This window comes from Rattus norvegicus, chromosome 20 (genome assembly GCF_036323735.1).
Source record: "Rattus norvegicus strain BN/NHsdMcwi chromosome 20, GRCr8, whole genome shotgun sequence".
Taxonomy (NCBI): Eukaryota; Metazoa; Chordata; class Mammalia; order Rodentia; family Muridae; genus Rattus; species Rattus norvegicus.
In genome coordinates, this window is record NC_086038.1 from 14021068 (window position 1) to 14044559 (window position 23492).

The 23492-nt window shown below is 40.4% G+C and overlaps 1 protein-coding gene and 1 long non-coding RNA gene across 7 annotated transcripts in view; one reads left to right on the top strand and one right to left on the bottom strand.

Annotated features, from left to right (window-relative positions):
• The window catches only part of Pcdh15 (protocadherin related 15), a 1498824-nt gene that overhangs the window by 24685 nt on the left and 1450647 nt on the right, over positions 1-23492 (bottom strand). For all 6 annotated transcript variants that reach the window (XM_063279549.1, XM_063279551.1, XM_063279550.1 and 3 more), the window contains 2 exons: positions 11435-11611; positions 1381-1599 (listed from right to left, as the gene is read on the bottom strand). In XM_063279549.1, coding sequence (XP_063135619.1) covers positions 1381-1599; positions 11435-11611 — 396 coding nt within the window. The remainder of the gene's footprint in view (positions 1-1380; positions 1600-11434; positions 11612-23492) is intronic.
• The window catches only part of LOC120098844 (uncharacterized), a 44172-nt gene that overhangs the window by 1726 nt on the left and 18954 nt on the right, over positions 1-23492 (top strand). The gene's annotated exons all lie outside the window — the stretch shown is intronic.

Below are 23492 nucleotides of genomic sequence, written 5' to 3' on the forward strand. Positions count from 1 at the left end.
AATAATCTTTCCTCCCCAACGTGTTTTTGGTCAGCGTTTTAGCACAGCAACAGAGAGCAAATTAGGACAGAGAGGTTTCAGTGTACGAATACATTAGGAACATCTTAATACTTTTCCCCATAGGTATTTGAAATAATGAGTAGCTTTTCTAGCATTATTTCTTACTGTTCGTTATATATCAAGCATTTATGAGAGTTACTGTAATTGTCTGTAATTTTTGTGGTACCCCCAGAACTACTTCTTTTAACAAATAATTCTTCTTCTTCTTCTTCTTCTTCTTCTTCTTCTTCTTCTTCTTCTTCTTCTTCTTCTTCTTCTTCTTCTTCTTCTTCTTCTTCTTCTTCTTCTTCTTCTTCTTCTTCTCCTCCTCCTCCTCCTCCTCCTCCTCCTCCTCCTCCTCCTCCTCCTCCTCCTTCTCCTTCTCCTCCTCCTCCTCCTCCTCCTCCCCCTCCCCCTCCCCCTCCCCTTCCTCTTCCTCTTCCTCCTCTTCCTCCTCCTCCTCCTCCTTTTTTTAAATGGCTACCAATAGGGACACATTACTAACTTCTTATACCTCTTATCAGGCCCAATGCATGCCTTGCTTACTGCAAATTGCAGGTATTAAAATCTCAATTTCTTTGACTAAGAAGAAAGGATGCAAACACCCGCACAGTAAATACGTAGTAAGGTCTGTGTAGCTAGACGGGCTTAGCATTTGCCAGGTGTTAAATAGTTTTGTTCAGTGGTTTGCTGCTGGCATTCGCCTATGTATTTGCTGTATTCTGGCTGTGTCTCTCAGGAGAGATCTATATCTGGTTCCTGTCAGCCTGCACTTCTTTGCTTCATCCATCTTATCTAGTTTGGTGGGACCCCCGTTGAAGGAATCAGAGAAAGGACTGGAAGAGCTTGAAGGGGCTCGAGACCCCATATGAACAACAATGCCAAGCAACCAGAGCTTCCAGGGACTAAGCCACTACCTAAAGACTATACATGGACTGACCCTGGACTCCAACCCTATAGGCAGCAATGAATAGCCTAGTAAGAGCACCAGTCGAAGGGGAAGCCCTGAGTCCTGCTAAGACTGAACCCCCAGTGAACGTGATTGTTGAGGGGAGGGCGGTAATGGGGGGAGGATGGGGAGGGGAACACCCATAGAGAAGGGGAGGGACTAGGGGGATGTTGGCCCGGAAACAGGGAAAGGGAATAACAATTGAAATGTAAATAAGAAATACCCAAGTTAATAAAGATGGAGAAAAGAAAAAAAAATAGTTTTGCTACGAGCAGGGAAACACAATGGTAGAGTGGTCACACCATCGACATTTTGCAAACAGCAAAGCTACTTTACCAGGTAGCTTCCCGAATACCTTCCTGGGAAGATCCACCTAGCGACCTCATACTCACTGTCGGTAGCTCACTAAGACGACCAAGATGGCTGGGATGCAGCAGAGGATAATGATGAAGGCCAAGGCCAGCAAGGCCCCTTCTGTGTACCCCAAGCTCTCTCCTCGCTTCTTGATGCTCGTCACTGCTTCGGGAGTCCGAATCTCCAGGATGCGTCCTCCTTCCCCGTAATACGGCTGGAAGTCTTTATTGATATCAAGCAGTTTGCCGTCCAGGAACCTTTGTTGTGTGACAAATTGAAAACTATATTAGAGGAGAGAAGTCGATCTGAAATTGAAATACGCAAGGGGCGGGGAATGGGATGAGGAACTGTGGGGGGCTGGAACAGGAGACAATGGCTGGAATGCAAATAAATAGAATAATTAATAACAAAGACATCTTTTAAGAGTTTTGGGTTTAAAAGGCAAGTTGTGTGTGATGGTTAGTATTAGTTATTAACTTGAGACCCGGAGAGCAAACACAGCTGTGAGGGGTTAGTCTTTGGGCGTGGCTGTAAACTGTTGTATTCCCCCCCCCCCCCTTCGGAGCTGGGGACCGAACCCAGGGTCTTGTGCTTCCTAGGCAAGCGCTCTACCACTGAGCTAAATCCCCAACCCCAACTGTTGTGTTCTTGGTTTAATGCTTGTATTATGTTAATTGGGTTCCCAAAATTGCATGAGAATCCACATGTAAGACGCGGAGGGTCCCTGCCCCCAGTTGGTTTTGATTGGTAAAGAAAATCGCCAGCAGCCAATGGCTGGGTAGGAAGACAGAGGTGGTACTTTAACATTCCTGGGCAAGGGGACCAAGAGGATGAAGGATTTAGAGCCACCATGCTGGGAAAGGAGTAGTTGCCAGGATTGAGAGCTACGGAAGAGGAAGAGAGCATAGCAATCATGTAAGAACTGGGGAAGACCAGACCCAGTACGCCCCTGTCCCCTGTCCCCCCCCCCCCCCACTGGGTCTAGGACAAGAAGGATAGAGTATAGATTCTATAAGTTAGTAAGTAATAAGTCAGAGATATTAGAGGGGGAGGAGTTAGCCACACGGAGGTTTGGGAGTGGCCCAGCCATTGAGCTGTTTAAGACATATTAAAATAGAAGGCTGTGTGTGTGTGTGTGTGTGTGTGTGTGTGTGTGTACATCCGTCTGTCCATCCATCTGTCCGTCTGTCCATCTGTCTGTCTGTCTGTCTGACTGACTTTTCATTTGGGAACCCAGAACATTGGTGCAGATACCGAGGAACGGGTGCCACCACCGCCCAGCAAATATGAACAGGATTAATTGACAACTACAACAGCAAGCTACTACCTTAATTTCACTGAGAAGGAAGACCTACCCACTATGGGTGGTACCATTCATCGTCCCTGTGATCCTGGATCGTGAGCCGAGCACACGTGGTGTCTTTCAACCATGGATGCCCTTGGCAAGTTCTGTCCACACCCAGCCTCCATGACTATTCTACCCTCAGGGACTATAATCTGGTATTGTAAATAACTTTTCTCCCCTTAAGTTGCTTTTTGTCTGAGTTACCGACAGAAACTATGGATAATAATTATCCACTGTTTACCCTAAGAACTAAGAAGAAAGGATGTGAACACCCTCACAGTAAATATGTAGTACAGTCTGAGTGCTAGACGTAGGAGACAGGGGAGGAGTGTGGTGTTTATGTATTAATTAAGCAAAAGAAAATACAAGCTGAGCATGATGGTGCACGCAGCAGCCACAGAGCGGGAGAGGATGAGAACAGAGGGTTACCAACCCCAGCTCTGATTACCAGCAGGTGCTTCATTGCCCGTCCATGTAGGAATCCCAGTGGCCCCATCAGCCAATAGAATTTTTCTGTTTTCCTAACTAAAAATTTCCATGTATTGGTATAAGGGAATTAAAATGCTTGTGGCTGTCTCTCCTCTCTAACATAAATATATGTTAAGATATATTTTAAAGCATGTATTAAGATATAGAACATATATAAAATATAGTATATCTCTTATAACAATATTATAAGATATATTATATATAGTTTAATGAGATTCAAACCCAGAGATAGGCATTATGTCAAGGGATCTTGACATAAGCTTGTTAATATTACTAGTTTTGTTTCTTATCTCCAAAACACACACACACACACACACACACACACACACAGAGACAGAGACAGAGAGAGAGACAGAGATACAGAGAGAAAACCAGGGGAGAGTTTAGATTTCAGATAATAAAAACTGAGAGAATAATCTAATTGTCCTTGGCTGCGCATTAAGCAACAATCATAATATCTTGGTATATTTCACTAAAGCTAAATTTTCATTCTTAATGCTAATATCTGCATTTTTGGTCTTGGAGTGTGAGTGTGTGTTTGCAAATAAGTCACAAAATACTTATGAAAAATTCATAGGCTTAAGAAGTCTGTTTCTCAGATAGTTCAAGAAAATTCTAAATGCCAAATTTTATCTCTTCAAAAAATCATTTTCATTTGCTCTATTCTGTTTTTCTTTTATTGGATATATTTTTATTTACATTTTAAATGTTATTCCCTTTCTCGGTTTCCCAGACATAAGCCCCCTATCCCATCCTCCTCCCCACCCCCCCTTCCTACCCCCAACCTCCTGACATTCCCCTACACTGGGGTCCAGCCTTTGTAGGACCAAGGGCTTTTCCTTCCTTTGGTGCCCCAAAAGGCCATCCTCTGCTACAGATGCAGCTGGAGCCATGGGTCAGTCCATGTATAGTCTTTGAGTAGTAATTTAGTCACTGGGAGCTCTGATTGGTTGGCATTATTGAACTTATGGGGTCACAAGCCCCTTCAGCTCTTTCAATTCTTTCTTCAATTCCTCCAACGGGGATCCTGTTCTCAGTTCAATGGTTTGCTGTAAGCATTCGCCTCTGTATTTAATGTGCTCTGACTGTGCTTCTCAGGAGACATCTATATCATGCTCCTATCCCCATGCATGTCTTAGCTTCATCAATCTTATCTAGTTTTGGTGGCTGTATATATATTGAGCTGTATACCCATTTGGGGCAGGCTCTGAATGGCTGTTACTTCAGTTTCTGCTCCAAACTTTGTCTCCATATCCCCTCCTATGAATATTTTTGTTCCCTCTTTTAAGAAGGAGTGAAGCATCTACACTTTGGTCATCCTTCTTCTTGAGTTTCATATGTGGTCTGTGGATTGTATTTTGGGTAACTTGAGCTTTTGGGCTAATATCCACTTATCAGTGAGTGCATACCATGTGTGTTTTTCTGTGATTGGGTCACCTCACTCAGGTTGATATTTTCTAGTTCAATCCATTTGTCTACGAATTTCATGAAGTCATTGTTTTTGATAGCTGTGTAGTACTACATTATATAGATGTACCACATTTTCTGTATCCATTCCTCTGTTGAAGGGCATCTGGGTTCTTTCCAGCTCCTGGCTATTATAAATAGAGCTGCTATGAACATAGTGGAGCATGTGTCTTTGTTGTATGTTGGAGCATCTTTTGGGTATATGCCCAAGAGAGGTATAGCTGGATCCTCAGGTAGTTCAATGTCTAATTTTCTGAGGAACCTCCAGACTGATTTCCAGAATGGTTGTACCAGTCTGCAATCCCACCAACAATGGAGGAGTGTTCCTCTTTCTCCACATCCTCGCCAGCATCTGCTGTCACCTGAGTTTTTGATCTTAGCCATTCTGACTTGTGTGAGGTGAAATCTCAGGGTTGTTTTGATTTGCATTTCCATTATGACTAAAGATGTTGAACATTTCTTTAGATACTTCTCAGCCATTTGATATTCCTCACCTGAGAAGTCTTTGTTTAGCTCTGTACCCCATTTTAATAGGGTTATTTGGCTCTCTGGAGTTTAACTTCTTGAGCTCTTTGTATATTTTGGATATTAGCCCTCTATTAGATGTAGGATTGGTAAAGATCTTTTCCCAATCTGTTGGCTGCCGTTTTGTCCTAAGCACAGTGTCCTTTGCCTTACAGAAGCTTTGCAGTTTTATGAGATCCTATTTGTTGATTCTTGATCTTAGAGCATAAACCATTGGTATTTTGTTCAGGAAATTTTCTCCAGTGCCCATGTGTTCAAGATTCTGCCCCACTTTTTCTTCTATTAGTTTGAGTGTATTTGGTTTGATGTGGAGGTCCTTGATCCACTTGGACTTAAGATTTGTACAGGGTGATAAGCATGGATCAATCTGCATTCTTCTACATGTTGACCTCCAGTTGAACCAGCACCATTTGTTGAAAATGTTATCTTTTTTCCATTGGATGGTTTTGGTTCCTTTGTCAAAGATCAAGTGACCATGGGTCTGTAGGTTCATTTCTGGGTTTGCAATTCTATTGCATTTATCTACCTGCCTGTCTCTGTGCCACAATACCATACAGTTTTTATCACTATTGCTCTGTAATACTGCTTGAGGTCAGGGATGGCGATTTCCCCAGAAGTTTTTTTATTGTTGAGGATAGTTATCCCTAAGCTCAGTTTTATGTTATTTCAAGTGAATTTGCAAATTGCTCTTTCTATATCTATGAAGAACTGAGTTGCAATTTTGATGGGGATTACATTGAATCTGTAGATTGCTTTTGGCAAAATGGCCATTTTTACTATACTAATCCTGCCAATCCATGAGCATGGGAGATCTTTCCATCTTCTGAGATATTCTTTAATTTCTTTCTTCAGAGATTTGAAGTTCTTGTCATACAGATCTTTTACTTGCTTAGAGTCACATCAAGGTATTTTATGTTATTTGGGACTATTGTGAAGGGTGTCATTTTCCTAATTTCTTTCTCAGCCTGTTTATCCTTTCAGTAGAGGAAGACTGCTGATTTGTTTGAGTTAATTTTATACCCAGACACTTTGCTGAAGTTGTTTATCAGGCTTAGTAGTTCTCTGGTGGAACTTTTGGGGTCTCTTAATTATGCAATCATATCACTTGCAAATAGTGATATTTTGACTTCTTCCTTTCCAATTTCTATCCCTTCAACCTCCTTTCGTTGTCTGATTGCTCTGGCTAGGACTTTGAGTACTATATTGAGTAAGTAGGGAGAGAGGAGGCAGTTTTGTCTAGTCCCTGATTTTAGTGGGATTGCTTCAAGTTTCTCTCCACTTAGTTTAGTATTAGCTACTGGTTTGCTGTATCTTGCTTTTACTATGTTTAGGTATGGGCCTTGAATTCCTGATCTTTCCAGGACTTTTATCATGAAGGGGCGTTGAGTTTTGTCAAATGCTTTCTCAGCATCTAATGAAATGATTATGTGGTTTTTTTTTCTTTGAATTTGTTTATATAGTGGATTACGTTGATGGATTTCCATATATTGAACCACCTCTGCATCCCTGGAAGGAAACCTACTTGATCATGATGGATGACCATTTTGATGTGTTCTTGAGTTCAGTTTGTTAGAATTTTATTGAGTATTTTTGCATCAATATTCATAAGGGTAATTGGTCTGGAGTTCTCTCTCTTTGTTGGGTCTGTGTGTTCTTTAGGTATAAGCATAATTGTGGCTTCATAGAAGGAATTGGGAAGTGCTCCATCTGTTTCTATTTTGTGGAATGGTTTAGACAATATTGGCATGAGTTCTTCTATGAAGGTCTGATAGAATTCTGAACTAAATCCATCTGGTTCTGGGCTCTTTTTGGTTGGGAGACCTTCAATAACTACTTCTATTTCTTAGTAGTTATGGGGTTGTTTAGATGGTTTATCTGATCCTGATTTAACTTTGGACCCTCGTATTTGTCTAGAATATTGTTCATTTCCTCCAGATTTTTCAGTTTTGTTGAATATAGGCTTTTGTAGTAGGATCTGATTATTTTTTGAATTTCCTCAGATTCTGTTTTTATGACTCCCTTTTCATTTCTGATTTTGTTAATTTGAATATACTCTCTGTGCTGTCTGGTTAGTCTGGCTAAGGGTTTATCTGTCTTGTTGATTTTTCTCAAAGAACCAGATCCTAGTCTTGTTGATTTTTTGTATAGTCCTTTTTGTTTCTACTTGGTTGATTTCAGCCCTGAGTTGATTATTTCCTGCCTTCTAATCCTATTGTGTGTATTTGCTTCTTTTTGTTCTAGAGTTTTTAGGTGTGTTGTCAAACTGCTAATGTATGCTCTTTCCTATTTCTTTTTGGAGGCACTCAGAGCTGTGAGTTTTCCTCTTAGCACTGCTTTTGTTGTGTCCCATAAGTTTGGGTAGGCTGTGCCTTCATTTTCATTAAATTCTAAAATGTCTTTATTTTTTTCTTTATTTCTTCCTTGGCCAAGTTATCACTGAGTAGAGCATTGTTCAACTTCCATGTATATGTGTGATTTCTGTCATTTTTGTTGTTATTAAAGACCAGCCTTCGTCTGTGGTTATCTGATAGGATGCATGGGATTATTTCAATCTTCTTTTATCTGTTGAGGCCTGTTTTGTGACTGATTATATGGTCAATTTTGGAGAAGGTACCATGGGGTGCTTAGAAGAAAGTATATCCTTTTGTTATAGGATGAAATGTTCTAAAAAGTGCATTCGGTTCATAACTTCTGTTAGTTTCTCTATGTCTCTGTTTAATTTCTGTTTCCATGATCTGTCCATTGATGAGAGTGGGGTGTTCAAATCTCCTACTATTATCGTGTGAGGTGCAATGTGTGCTTTGAGCTTTAGTAATGTTTCTTTATGAATGTAGCTGCCCTTGTATTTAGAGCATAGATATTTAGAATTGAGATGTTCATCTTGGTGGATTTTTCCTTTGATGAGTATTAAGCGTCCTTCCTTATCTTTTTTGATATTAGAATGGCTTCTCCAGCTTGTTTCTTCAGACCATTTGCTTGAAAAGTTGTTTTCCAGCCTTTTACTCTGAGGTAGTGTCTGTCTTTGTCTCTGACGTGTGTTTCCTGTATGCTGCAAAATGGTGGGTCCTCTTTATGTATCTAGTCTGTTAGTTTATGTCTTTTTATTGGGGAACTGATCCCATTGATATTAAGAGATATTAGGAATAGTGATTGTTGCTTCCTGCTATTTTTGTTGTTGGAGGTGGAATTATGTTTTTGTGTCTCTCTTCTTTTGGTTTTGTTGCAAAGGATTACTTTCTTACTTTTTCTAGGGTGTACTTTCCCTCCTTATGTTGGAATTTTCCATCTGTTATCCTTTGTAGGACTGGATTTGTAGAACGATATAATGTAAATTTGGTTTTGTCATGGAATATCTTGGTTTCTTCATCTATTTTAATTGAGAGTTTTCCTCAATATAGCAGCCTGGGCTGGCATTTGGGTTCTCTTAGCGTCAATATGACATCTGCCCAGGATCTTCTGGCTTTCATAGTCTCTGGTGAGAAATATGGTGTAATTCTGATAGGTCTACCTTTATATGTTACTTGACCTTTTTCCCTTACTGCTTTTAATATTCTTTGTTTTGTACATTTTGTGTTTTGACTATTATGTGATGGGAGGAATTTTTTTCTGGTCCAATCTATTTGGAGTTCTGTATGCTTCTTGTATGTTTATGGGCATCTCTTTCTATTTTAGATTAGGGATATCTTTTTTAGATTAGGGAAATTTTCTTCTATAATTTTGTTGAAGATATTTACTGGCCCTTTAAGTTGGGAGTCTTCATCTTCACTCTTTCCTATACCTATTATCTTTAGGTTTGATCCTCTCATTGTGTCCTGGATTTCCTGGATGTTTTGGGCTAGGAGTTTTTTGTATTTTACATTATCTTTGATGGTTGTGTTTATGTTTTCTATGGTATCTTCGTCCCCTGAGGTTTTCTCTTCTATCTCTTGTATCTGTTGGTGATGCTTGCATCTATGACTACTGATCTCTTCCCTAGCTTTCTATCTCCAGGGTTATGTCCCTTTGTGTTTTCTTTATTGTTTCTATTTCCATTTTTAAATCCTGGATTATTTTGTTCAATTCCTTTACCTGTTTGGTTGTATTTTCCTGTAATTCTTAAATGGATTTTTGTGTTTCCTCTTTAAAGGCTTCTACTTGTTTACTTGTGTTGTCCTGTATTTTTTAAAGGGAGTTATTTATATCCTTCTTAAAGTCCTCCATCATCATCATAACATGGGATTTTACATCTAAATCTTGCTTTTCTGGTGTGTTTGGATATCCAGTATGTGCTTTGGTGGGAGAACTGGGCTCTGATGATGCCAAATAGTCTTGGTTTTGTTGCTTAGCTTCCTGTGCTTGCCTCTCACCATCAGGTTGTCTCTGGTGTTAGCTTGTCTTGCTGTCTCTGACAGTGGCTCGGCACTCCTGTAGGCCTGTTTGTCAGCACTCCTGTAGGCCTGTTTTCTTTCAGCCGGCTCTGGGAACAGAGAGCTGTTCCTGGGTTTGTGTGACCTGAAGCCTCCAGGCAGGTTGCTTGGCGCAGAAGTGTTGGTCTTACCTCTGCTCTTAGGTTTGTAGGTGCTCCTGGTGACTGGCTTTCAGCTTTCTGTGCAGGCAGAAATCCAAAGTGTCCTGCTTCTCATTGCTCCCAGGTCCCTGTGCCCAGAGGGCAGAGATGACACTAGGTGATTTCCTCTTGGGTCAGGAATGTGGGTAGAAAGTAGTTGTCTCCTCTGAGTTCTCAGGAGTGTCTGCACTTCTGAGGGTCCAGCTCTCTCCCCTATGGGATTTGGTTGCATGGAGCTATGTGACTGGTTCAGTTCAGTTCCGGGCACAGGCAGAAACCAGCTTATATTCCTGTATCCAGAGGCACTATGCAGTTTCATCTTGTGCCAGGAATTTGAGCAACATTGGGCAGAAGTGGCAGTCTCCCCTGAGGTCTCAAGACTGTCCATACTTCTGCGAGTTCAGCTCTTTCCCCCACAGGATTTGGGTTCATTTTCTATATTCTTTTGTGGTTTCCTCTTAGATATTTTATCCTAAATTGTTCATGAATGCTGTTCAGATCATACCCCAATCCATTTTTTTCTTTACCACCAGTTAGCATCCTTAAAATGCAGACACACTTTTTCTAAAATCATGTGACCTGTTACCAAAACGAAAACAAAATTATGCAGAACATAAAGAAGGTGGTTAGATTAAAAAAAACATCTAGGGAAAGTTTTACTAAGAACAATGGTCAGAAACAAACCGATTAACCCACCTTTAATGTCTGGTCCATACTCATATGAGCTGTGTTTACATATGACTACATATTGATGCACATTTTAAATTAAAATGAAGTTTAAAATTTCTTCGCAATGATCTTCATGACACTAGGTGTCACTAGAGTCCAGCAAAAAAATTGGATAAGGCATTTAGGAATTCAAAGAATTAATGGAAACTATGTAATAGGAGTTAATGGAAATTATGGAAATCATGTAATAACATTTGATTTAAGTTTTTGGCCTTTTGTCACTGTTTTTATTTTTTTTCTCCTTATCCTGTGCTCCTCCTCTTCCTTGTTTCCTCCCACTCCTCCACCCCCCATTCTGTCCTCTTCCTCCTCCTCTTCTTCCTCCTCCTTCTCCTCCTTTTCTTTTCTTTCTCATTCCCAGATCCCTTTCTTTTTTTCCTTTGGATTCAGCTATCATATAGAATGTAGAGCTACAGGACAGTGAGTTTTCATTTATTGAGCTCTTCTGAGTCAGGACACGAGATTGGTTAGTTTGTTTCTGTTACCATAGACTTGTATGGAAGAAGTCACAATTTCTTCCTGACCTTCAAACCTGCTGAAGTCCTTGAGGCAATCACCTCACTAAGAGTCTGCTTCCCCCTTTTAGCCAGCCTCTTGCGTTGGGAGTAGTGTAGAGTTCTTTTTTTATTTTTTTAAAGATTTATTTATTTATATAAGTACACTGTTGCTGCCTTCACACACACCAGAAGAAGGCATTGGATCCCATTACAGATGGTTGTGAACCACCGTGTGGTTGCTGGGATTTGAACTCAGGACCTCTGGAAGAGCAGTCAGTGCTCTAACCACTGAGCCATCTCTCCAGCCCCGTAGAGTTCTCTGAGGAGATCTCAAAGTGCTGTTTTGGCTCCTGACTTTTGCAGACTCCTGTTGCCCATGAGGTTTTTTACTTCAGTCCAGCCCATGCAGGATTTCAGTTATCCATAAATAATAATCACTTATAGGTGCTACTACTGTTCCTACATGGAGGTGATGTGCAATAAAAACCACTTACTTAAAAAGCTCATTTCTGTCGATGGCTCTGTTGGTCTGAGGGTCGATGGCATAGACGGTCAGGTCACACTTGCTATAGTCTTCTAGGGAGAAGGCGTCTCCATGGCGCCGGGCACCAATGGACTCTACAACAACTTTGGCACCAGGAATTTGCTCCTGAACATAGCGATCCAAAATCCTAAATATAAAATAACACATAAAAATGACATTCTGATGGACTTGGTGGGGGATAAAAAAGCAATCCTCTGCCTAAAATGACATTTAGTAAATGACAGGTTTTTTTTGTTTTTTGTTTTTTTTTGCTAGTGTTTACTGGTAAATGTCTATATGGGTTTTCAGCATTTAATTCCCAGTGATACTAGAAGATGAATATGTGAAAGAACTTATCAACCATGTGCTATTTTAAGTCTGCAGTCCTGAGTTTATGACATCATTTGAGTGTTTATCTGACTTGTGGAAAATGTCAGCTATAGTGCACTAATCATGTAGCCTCTGCTTTAGGGACCACAGGACACTGGGACTTTCCACCCTTGTTGTTGATTTCATAAATGACACCTCTGCAGGAGGGTATGACACTCCCATCATGGTGGAGGAATAGGATACCCATTTCCCCAGGGTTAGGAAGATCCTCAGAATGTGGCCGCAGTGGAAGGACGTAGACAAATTTGGTGAGTTTGCAAGATTAAATATTCCATGAAAACCTCAGAAGCTAGCTACGGAAAATAGAAAAAGCTTAAAGATTTGTTATCTTATACAGAAAAAGAAATATTTAGTAGAAAAGATAAAAATAATGTTAGCCATTAGATCATTTCTTTTTTTTTTTTTTTTCTTTTTTTTTCTATTTTATTTTATTTTTTTATTAACTTGAGTATTTCTTATATACATTTCAAGTGTTATTCCCTTTCCCGGTTTCCGGGCAAAATCCCCCTCCCCCCTCCCCTTCCTTATGGGTGTTCCCCTCCCAACCCTCCCCCCATTGCCGCCCTCCCCCCATAGTCTAGTTCACTGGGGGTTCAGTCTTAGCAGGACCCAGGGCTTCCCCTTCCACTGGTGCTCTTACTAGGATATTCATTGCTACCTATGGGGTCAGAGTCCAGGGTCAGTCCATATATAGTCTTTAGGTAGTGGCTTAGTCCCTGGAAGCTCTGGTTGCTTGACATTGTTTTACTTTTGGGGTCACGAGCCCCTTCAAGCTCTTCCAGTTCTTTCTCTGATTCCTTCAACGGGGGACCTATTCTCAGCTCAGTGGTTTGCTGCTGGCATTCGCCTCTGTATTTGCTGTATTCTGGCTGTGTCTCTCAGGAGCGATCTACATCCGGCTCCTGTCGGTCTGCACTTCTTTGCTTCATCCATCTTGTCCAATTGGGTGGCTGTATATGTATGGGCCACCTGTGGGGCAGGCTCTGAATGGATGTTCCTTCAGTCTCTGTTTTAATCTTTGCCTCTCCCTTCCCAGCCAAGGGTATTCTTTTTCCTCATTTAAAGAAGGAGTGAAGCATTCACATTTTGATCATCCGTCTTGAGTTTCGTTTGTTCTAGGGATCTAGGGTAATTCAAGCATTTGGGCTAATAGCCACTTATCAATGAGTGCATACCATGTATGTCTTTCTGTGATTGGGTTAGCTCACTCAGGATGATATTTTCCAGTTCCAACCATTTGCCTACGAATTTCATAGACTCGTTGTTTTTGATAGCTGAGTAATATTCCATTGTGTAGATGTACCACATTTTCTGTATCCATTCCTCTGTTGAAGGGCATCTCGGTTCTTTCCATTTTCTGGCTATTATAAATAAGGCTGCGATGAACATAGTGGAGCACGTGTCTCTTTTATATGTTGAGGCATCTTTTGGGTATATGCCCAAGAGAGGTATAGCTGGATCCTCAGGCAGTTCAATGTCCAATTTTCTGAGGAACCTCCAGACTGATTTCCAGAGTGGTTTTACCAGTCTGCAATCCCACCAACAATGGAGGAGTGTTCCTCTTTCTCCACATCCTCGCCAGCATCTGCTGTCACCTGAGTTTTTGATCTTAGCCATTCTCACTGGTGTGAGGTGAAATCTCAGGGTTGTTTTGATTTGCATTTCCCTTATGACTAAAGATGTTGAACATTTCTTTAGGTGTTTCTCAGCCATTCGGCATTCCTCAGCTGTGAATTCTTTGTTTAGCTCTGAACCCCATTTTTTAATAGGGTTATTTGTTTCCCTGCGGTCTAACTTCTTGAGTTCTTTGTATATTTTGGATATAAGGCCTCTATCTGTTGTAGGATTGGTAAAGATCTTTTCCCAATCTGTTGGTTGCCGTTTTGTCCTAACCACCGTGTCCTTTGCCTTACAGAAGCTTTGCAGTTTTATGAGATCCCATTTGTCGATTCTTGATCTTAGAGCATAAGCCATTGGTGTTTTGTTCAGGAAATTTTTTCCAGTGCCCATGTGTTCCAGATGCTTCCCTAGTTTTTCTTCTATTAGTTTGAGTGTGTCTGGTTTGATGTGGAGGTCCTTGATCCACTTGGACTTAAGCTTTGTACAGGGTGATAAGCATGGATCGATCTGCATTCTTCTACATGTTGACCTCCAGTTGAACCAGCACCATTTGCTGAAAATGCTATCTTTTTTCCATTGGATGGTTTTGGCTCCTTTGTCAAAAATCAAGTGACCATAGGTGTGTGGGTTCATTTCTGGGTCTTCAATTCTATTCCATTGGTCTATCTGTCTGTCTCTGTACCAATACCATGCAGTTTTTATCACTATTGCTCTGTAATACTGCTTGAGTTCAGGGATAGTGATTCCCCCTGAAGTCCTTTTATTGTTGAGGATAGCTTTAGCTATCCTGGGTTTTTTGTTATTCCAGATGAATTTGCAAATTGTTCTGTCTAACTCTTTGAAGAATTGGATTGGTATTTTGATGGGGATTGCATTGAATCTGTAGATTGCTTTTGGTAAAATGGCCATTTTTACTATATTAATCCTGCCAATCCATGAGCATGGGAGATCTTTCCATCTTCTGAGGTCTTCTTCAATTTCTTTCCTCAGTGTCTTGAAGTTCTTATTGTACAGATCTTTTACTTGCTTGGTTAAAGTCACACCGAGGTACTTTATATTATTTGGGTCTATTATGAAGGGTGTCGTTTCCCTAATTTCTTTCTCGGCTTGTTTCTCTTTTGTATAGAGGAAGGCAACTGATTTATTTGAGTTAATTTTATACCCAGCCACTTTGCTGAAGTTGTTTATCAGCTTTAGTAGTTCTCTGGTGGAACTTTTGGGATCACTTAAATATACTATCATGTCATCTGCAAATAGTGATATTTTGACTTCTTCTTTTCCGATCTGTATCCCCTTGATCTCCTTTTGTTGTCTGATTGCTCTGGCTAGAACTTCAAGAACTATATTGAATAAGTAGGGAGAGAGTGGGCAGCCTTGTCTAGTCCCTGATTTTAGTGGGATTGCTTCGAGTTTCTCTCCATTTAGTTTAATGTTAGCAACTGGTTTGCTGTATATGGCTTTTACTATGTTTAGGTATGGGCCTTGAATTCCTATTCTTTCCAGGACTTTTATCATGAAGGGGTGTTGAATTTTGTCAAATGCTTTCTCAGCATCTAATGAAATGATCATGTGGTTTTGTTCTTTCAGTTTGTTTATATGATGGATCACGTTGATGGTTTTCCGTATATTAAACCATCCCTGCATGCCTGGGATGAAGCCTACTTGATCATGGTGGATGATTGTTTTGATGTGCTCTTGAATTCGGTTTGCCAGAATTTTATTGAGTATTTTTGCGTCGATATTCATAAGGGAAATTGGTCTGAAGTTCTCTTTCTTTGTTGTGTCTTTGTGTGGTTTAGGTATAAGAGTAATTGTGGCTTCGTAGAAGGAATTCGGTAGTGCTCCATCTGTTTCAATTTTGTGGAATAGTTTGGATAATATTGGTATGAGGTCTTCTATGAAGGTTTGATAGAATTCTGCACTAAACCCGTCTGGACCTGGGCTCTTTTTGGTTGGAAGACCTTTAATGACTGCTTCTATTTCCTTAGGAGTTATGGGGTTGTTTAACTGGTTTATCTGTTCCTGATTTAACTTCGATACCTGGTATCTGTCTAGGAAATTGTCCATTTCCTGAAGATTTTCAAATTTTGTTGAATATAGGTTTTTATAGTAAGATCTGATGATTTTTTGAATTTCCTCTGAATCTGTAGTTATGTCTCCCTTTTCATTTCTGATTTTGTTAATTTGGACGCACTCTCTGTGTCCTCTCGTTAGTCTGGCTAAGGGTTTATCTATCTTGTTGATTTTCTCAAAGAACCAACTTTTGGTTCTGTTGATTCTTTCTATGGTCCTTTTTGTTTCTACTTGGTTGATTTCAGCTCTGAGTTTGATTATTTCCTGCCTTCTACTCCTCCTGGGTGTATTTGCTTCTTTTTGTTCTAGAGCTTTTAGGTGTGCTGTCAAGCTGCTGACATATGCTCTTTCCTGTTTCTTTCTGCAGGCACTCAGAGCTATGAGTTTTCCTCTTAGCACAGCTTTCATTGTGTCCCATAAGTTTGGGTATGTTGTATCTTCATTTTCATTAAATTCTAAAAAGTTTTTAATTTCTTTCTTTATTTCTTCCTTGACCAGGTTATCATTGAGTAGAGCATTGTTCAATTTCCACGTATATGTGGGCATTCTTCCCTTATTGTTATTGAAGACCAGTTTTAGGCCGTGGTGGTCCGATAGCATGCATGGGATTATCTCTATCTTTCTGTACCTGTTGAGGCCCGTTTTTTGACAAATTATATGGTCAATTTTGGAGAAAGTACCATGAGGAGCTGAGAAGAAGGTATATCCTTTTGCTTTAGGATAGAATGTTCTATAAATATCCGTTAAGTCCATTTGGCTCATGACTTCTCTTAGTCTGTCGACATCACTGTTTAATTTCTGTTTCCATGATCTGTCCATTGATGAGAGTGGGGTGTTGAAGTCTCCCACTATTATTGTGTGAGGTGCAATGTGTGTTTTGAGCTTTAGTAAGGTTTCTTTTATGTATGTAGGTGCCCTTGTATTTGGGGCATAGATATTTAGGATTGAGAGTTCATCTTGGTGGATTTTTCCTTTGATGAATATGAAGTATCCTTCCTTATCTTTTTTGATGACTTTTAGTTGGAAATTGATTTTATTTGATATTAGAATGGCTACTCCAGCTTGCTTCTTCTGACCATTTGCTTGGAAAGTTGTTTTCCAGCCTTTCACTCTGAGGTAGTGTCTGTCTTTGTCTCTGAGGTGTGTTTCCTGTAGGCAGCAGAATGCAGGGTCCTCATTGCGTATCCAGTTTGTTAATCTATGTCTTTTTATTGGGGAGTTGAGGCCATTGATATTGAGAGATATTAAGGAATAGTGATTATTGCTTCCCTTTATATTCATATTTGGATGTGAGGTTATGTTTGTGTGCTTTCATTCTCTTTGTTTTGTTGCCGAGACGATTAGTTTCTTGCTTCTTCTAGGGTATAGCTTGCCTCCTTATGTTGGGCTTTACCATTTATTATCCTTTGTAGTGCTGGATTTGTAGAAAGATATTGTGTAAATTTGGTTTTGTCATGGAATATCTTGGTTTCTCCATCAATGTTGAGAGTTTTGCTGGATACAGTAACCTGGGCTGGCATTTGTGTTCTCTTAGGGTCTGTATGACATCAGTCCAGGATCTTCTGGCCTTCATAGTTTCTGGCGAGAAGTCTGGTGTGATTCTGATAGGTCTCCCTTTATATGTTACTTGACCTTTTTCCCTTACTGCTTTTAATATTCTTTCTTTATTTTGTGCGTTTGGTGTTTTGACAATTATGTGACGGGAGGTGTTTCTTTTCTGGTCCAATCTGTTTGGAGTTCTGTAGGCTTCTTGTATGTCTATGGGTATCTCTTTTTTTAGGTTAGGGAAGTTTTCTTCTATGATTTTGTTGAAGATATTTACTGGTCCTTTGAGCTGGGAGTCTTCACTCTCTTCTATACCTATTATCCTTAGGTTTGATCTTCTCATTGAGTCCTGGATTTCCTGTATGTTTTGGACCAGTAGCTTTTTCCGCTTTACATTATCTTTGACAGTTGAGTCAATGATTTCTATGGAATCTTCTGCTCCTGAGATTCTCTCTTCCATCTCTTGAATTCTGTTGGTGAGGCTTGTATCTACAGCTCCTTGTCTCTTCTTTTGGTTTTCTATATCCAGGGTTGTTTCCATGTGTTCTTTCTTGATTGCTTCTATTTCCATTTTTAATTCCTTCAACTGTTTGATTGTGTTTTCCTGGAATTCTTTCAGGGATTTTTGCGATTCCTCTCTGTAGGCTTTTACTTGTTTATTAATGTTTTCCTGTGCTTCCCTAAGTGTGTTCATGTCTTTCTTGAAGTCCTCCAGCATCATGATCAAATATGATTTTGTAACTAGATCTTGCTTTTCTGGTGTGTTTGGATATTCCATGTTTGTTTTGGTGGGAGAATTGGGCTCCGATGATGGCATGTAGTCCTGGTTTCTGTTGCTTGGGTTCCTGCGCTTGCCTCTCGCCATCAGATTATCTCTAGTGTTACTTTGTTCTGCTATTTCTGACCGTGGCTAGACTGTCCTATAAGCCTGTGTGTCAGGAGTGCTGTAGACCTGTTTTCCTCTCTTTCAGTCAGTTATGGGGACAGAGTGTTCTGCTTTCGGGCCTGTAGTTTTTCCTCTCTACAGGTCTTCAGCTGTTCCTGTGGGCCTGTGTCTTGAGTTCACCAGGCAGCTTTCTTGCAGCAGAAAATTTGGTCTTACCTGTGGTCCCGAGGCTCAGGTTCGCTCGTGGGGTGCTGCCCACGGGCTCTCTGCAGCGGCAGCAACCAGGAAGACCTGTGCCGCCCCTTCCGGGAACTTCAGTGCACCAGGGTTCCAGATGGTCTTTGGCTTTTTCCTCTGGCGTCCGAGATGTGTGTGCAGGGAGCAGTCACTTCTGGTTTCCCAGGCTTGTCTGCCTCTCTGAAGGTTTAGCTCTCCCTCCCACGGGATTTGGGTGCAGAGAACTGTTTATCCGGTCTGTTTCTTTCAGGTTCCGGCGGTGTCTCAGGCACAGGGGTCCTGCCGCTCCTGGGCCCTTCCCCACGGGAGCCCAGAGGCCTTATACAGTTTCCTCTTGGGCCAGGGATGTGGGCAGGGGTGAGCAGAGTTGGTGGTCTCTTCCGCTCTGCAGCCTCAGGAGTGCCCACCTGACCAGGCGGTTGGGTCTCTCTCTCACCGGGTCTGGGAGCAGAGAGCTGCTGCGGGCCGGGATCCGCGGGTGTGGGACTTCCTGTAAACACAGAACGTGCCCGGTCCTAGAGAAATTCTGCTTTCCTGTGTCCCAAGCTCACCAGGCAGCTTTCTTGCAGCAGAAAATTTGGTCTTACCTGTGGTCCCGAGGCTCAGGTTCGCTCGTGGGGTGCTGCCCAGGGGCTCTCTGCAGCGGCAGCAACCAGGAAGCGATCATTTCTTTAAAGTATAACTTTTCTCTAGTTCTATAACTTGCTTTTAATTGGGAATACCTATTGTTAGCATTTGTTATTTGTTTTCTATATTCCTATAAATAGGAATTTCTTTAATAACTTTATTATTAAAACATTATATCATTAAACACTTGTAGAACACATTAGAGTATATATTAAAGACTTATATTTAAATGGAAATGTATTAACAATAGCCACATATGGTGACTCCTTTTGAAGTAGTGTCTCACTGTGTAGCATGGGTTGACTTAAAAGTCAATCCATAGAACACAGTCTTTTCATGCAGAAATCCTTCTTTGACTCAAAATAACATCATTCTTACATCTTTTCAACACATTTTCTTCCCTACTTCTGGCTCCCTTTCATTTTATGTTCTTTCATGTTACCATGAGACATAAGGAGATTAACAATGTTAGCATCTTAATAAAAGAAATTTGAATCCAGTGTGTGTGTATATGTGTGAGTATGTATATAAAATATATGACATAATATTGTCTCTGTGCATGTTATCATACTATAAGGCTTTGTAAATTTCTGGGCAATACCCAAAGAAAATACAAGGCAGTAAAATATCCATTCACTCTTTGTAGAGTCCAGAGGATGATCTACAGCAAGCAGCCTTGCTTTTGATTTTGAGTGAGGACAAAACAGCAGATAAAGAGAAGCAACAGGACCATAGACAAAGACAAAGATGGGATCTTAGCCAAGGCACAGAGTTAGAAGCCAGGTTTATAGGCACCTTCAAGATGAAGTTTAGAAATTATACGTGATATTAAACTTCTTAGATCAATTAAATTAGTGGAATTCCCTTAAATTATTGCTCAGCTCATAGTAACATCTATGAGGACCAGATTAAAAGAAAATGATTTATTTCTAATCAAAGTTCATCTCCAAATGTTTAGGGTTTGTGTGTGTGTGTGTGTGTGTGTGTGTGTGTGTGTGTGTGTATGCAAGCTTTACATAAATATTATATAGTGGTTAAAAGTACTAGGGACTGGTGTAACTGACCTCCTCCTGGATGTATGATGACCACAGATGGAGGTCTATCTAATAGAGCACAGGGGTTAAATAGGAGACTATTTTGCCCTCACCCTCCAAGGTTAACTAGATCCCAGGTGACTCAGGTGGCATTTCTAAAATTGTCCAGTAATTCTTGGGAGCCATCTGTGCTCTTGTGCTAGGAGTCCATGGATACCTCAGTGGGTAGACTGTAACTGGTGTCTACAGCTTAGGAAATTTTCCTCAGTGCTTGAAAGTGAAGCTACAGCAAAGCATGGCCTGTAACTCATTCTCACTCAGGTGGAATAACTGTTAAACAGATAACTAAGTGAGCTAGAAGCTCCTTCCAAGCCTGCTCACCCTTGAGGACTAGACACTCAACTGGCTTTAGCAGTAAAAAAAAAAAAAAAAAAAAAAAAAAAAAAAAGACGGTTAATTTTCTCCAATTTCCTAACCTTAAATACCCAGAAAGAAACTATAACCAAAGATTAAGATAATTGGTATGTTTCTATAACAGTCTGAAGGATTATGGTCCCGAAATTTTAGACTTAAATCCACTAATGATATTGATTAAAAGAGTCCCAGATATAAGATCCCATGACATTGACTCAATTCAATATTTGCAGTGCCTACTCGCTACCAAAAGAGATAGGTCCACTGTTATTTTAACTTAAAAAATCAAGTGATGATCACATTTATTCTTTCTTTTCTCTCTGCAAGCCATCTGGAGGGACCTTACAGTGTGATTCTAGCCACTCCAACAGCTAACAAAATATGTAAAGCAGATCCTTCTTGTTTCAACACTCTTGAGGCCAACCTTAGACTCTAAAGGAAAACAGAGGGAGAACACAGCAGAGGGATGTTTTGTGAGCTTTTCAAGAGACTCTAATGGACTTTGTCTTGGACTGTTAACACATAACCTCCATCTTGACTTCTTCCGGTTTCTTGCCTAGGACTTGCAATGCTAATAACTCCTGTCTTTACTTCTTCCCTCACATTTCTCATGAAGGCGCTAGTCAAGCATCCTCCCAACCCCACACACACAGCTGGTTGTTGTATAGTATAAGCATGATACACTTCTGCGGTCTCCAAGTAGACCTACTAGATGGGCACCCCAACTGCCATGTCTAAAACCCCACTCAACTGTATGAAGTCAGCTTTGGTCAGTGTCCTGATTCCCTGAATGCTTACCTCTAAAGAGAGGAAGAGGATAAGTACAGGAGAGGACAGACAGTTTAAGCATGGGGACCCCAGTTCATGTCCTTGGCCATAAGCTGAAAATGTCTTTGATTCTGTCCTGACTGGAGACCCCAAACTTTCAGAAAGTCCAGAGAATGGATAGTCTTGGTGGAGGAGACCTAACATTTCAGTTGGACAGGCCAACAACCAGATTAAGGGATCACCTCTCAGAAGGTGGGTACACCTACAGCTATGCTAAAGGGATTGGAGGAATAATTAGCATTTTAATGAGATAACATGAAGTTCTTTCCCAGAATTCCTATTCTCTAGCACAGTAGCTGAGAGGGCTTTAGTAAGTCTGCCTGCTTTTCTGTGTTCCTCAGAAAACAGTGACTTTTCGTCTTCTTTTCTAAGTCTGTGCTTTCCTTAATGATTTGAGCTTTACTTTTTCTCTGAGGTTCTCCTGCCCTGGGTAGCTCCTTACTGAGCATGTAGCTGGCCTCCATAGAGGCTTAACTCCAAACCACAAGGCATTTGCCTTTTTCTGTTCCATATTTCTCTTCCAGGCACTTGGTAAGATTTACAGCTTGCTGGTTCTGTATTTCTTTTCTTTTTCTTTTTCAACTCAATAAAAGCATCCTTCAGCTCCCTTTGGGATCCATTTTTAACTTCTTTTTATTAGCAAGACTAAGAACTGCAAGAGGGGATCTCAATATCTCTAGTAACATTCTTCCAGGTCTCCTTGACGTTTATAGCCACAGTATGAATCTTCTTGGCGAAACACACAGCCACACTCTGTGTGTATCTTTATGTGTCCCTCTCTTTACATTCACAGTTATAGTCTGCGTTAGAGTGCCAACTTTATTTCATTAAACAAAACAAAACAAAACAATTCTTCAATACATAATCCATGCAAGGCAGGCATGGTCGCACATGCTTACAACCCTTGGATTTGGGAAGTAGAGGCAGGGGGATTGAAGGCTCAAGGTCAACCTTGACAACTTGGTCTCAAGAGAGACAGACAGACAGTATAGCCTTGAACTGATCTCAATAGTGCTAGGATTATTGGTTGGTGCTCACATCCTGGTTAAACTTATCTGTAGAGTAAATGTTCTTTCTGGGATACATCTAGGAAGTATTTGAGAGAGCAACAAATATCAAACTGACCCACTTTCTGCTCTACTAAAAAAATGCATTGCCTTAAGAGTCCAGCCTGTGCTATGTTTGCCCTCATTACAGAAAAAACTGCAATCTTAACTTGGGAAGAAATTTGTATAACAGTGCATGCTAGGAGATACTGTCAATTACAGTGAAATGTTTTGTTTGCTTGATTGATCTCTAAGTTTTGTCGGCCAGACACTGGAAGCCTGTCTCATTAAAGTCTGGTTCTCTTTTATAGCTGTCTCAGTCATTGCCTTCTTCATGTCTTAGGTTCCTTCTAGTGAGATTACCCAAAGATCCTCCCAATGTGGAGAACTGATAGAGGAGAGAAAGCCAGTTTCTAAACACCGTCAATGCCTGACTGCAGTGTCCATGGGTGGATAGGAAAAGGAGCCTCGATCCACAGTCACATAAAACACACCAAATGTAAGAGCGGCATCCATGTCAAAAAAGCATTATAATTTTGACATTTTGTAGGTGGAGACAGCAGAGGTACAGAATTTAGAGTTTGGCTTTGGTATTCCATTCTTTTACATATGTGATACTAGATTAGTGACTGTAAGTTTATAAAGTTTCAAGTTCTTTAAATATACGTATTTTTAAACACAGCAAATGTATTAATCATGGAAGAAAATAAAATATATTAAAAATAATACGGGCTGGAGGGATGGCTCAGTGGTTAAGAGCACTGACTGCTCTTCCAGAGGTCCTGAGTTCAATTCCCAGCAACCACATGGTGGCTCACAACCATCTGTAATGGGATCTGATGCCCTCTTCTGGTGTGTCTGAAGACAGCTACAGTGTCATCACATACATAAAATAAAAGCTCCAATATCCATTCTTTATTTAAAAAAATACAATAGAAAATGATTCTATTCCCCCCCACAAAAATAATAAAGCTAAAATGTTTTTCAAATAACGTACCTTAAAAAAGTATTTTTCCATCTTCTGTATCTACCTACTAAACATTTGTTACATTTATCTTTATTATATGATCTCTGTGTGATTAGACATTTGCACTGTTCCTATAATGTAGAAATCAATGTGAAGTACACACATCTACTTGATATTCTGTTAAAGGATGTCTAAAAGCAAAATTGCTGGATCATAACAGTATTTAATTTTTAAATGTTTTGAAAAACTTCCTCTGTGTTTTTTATAGTAACTACACACCTTTTCATCTCATTTGAGATATCTGTAACTATTCTGCTTTCTGCATAAGCTCACCGCTCCATTTTACTTTGAAAATATCTTAA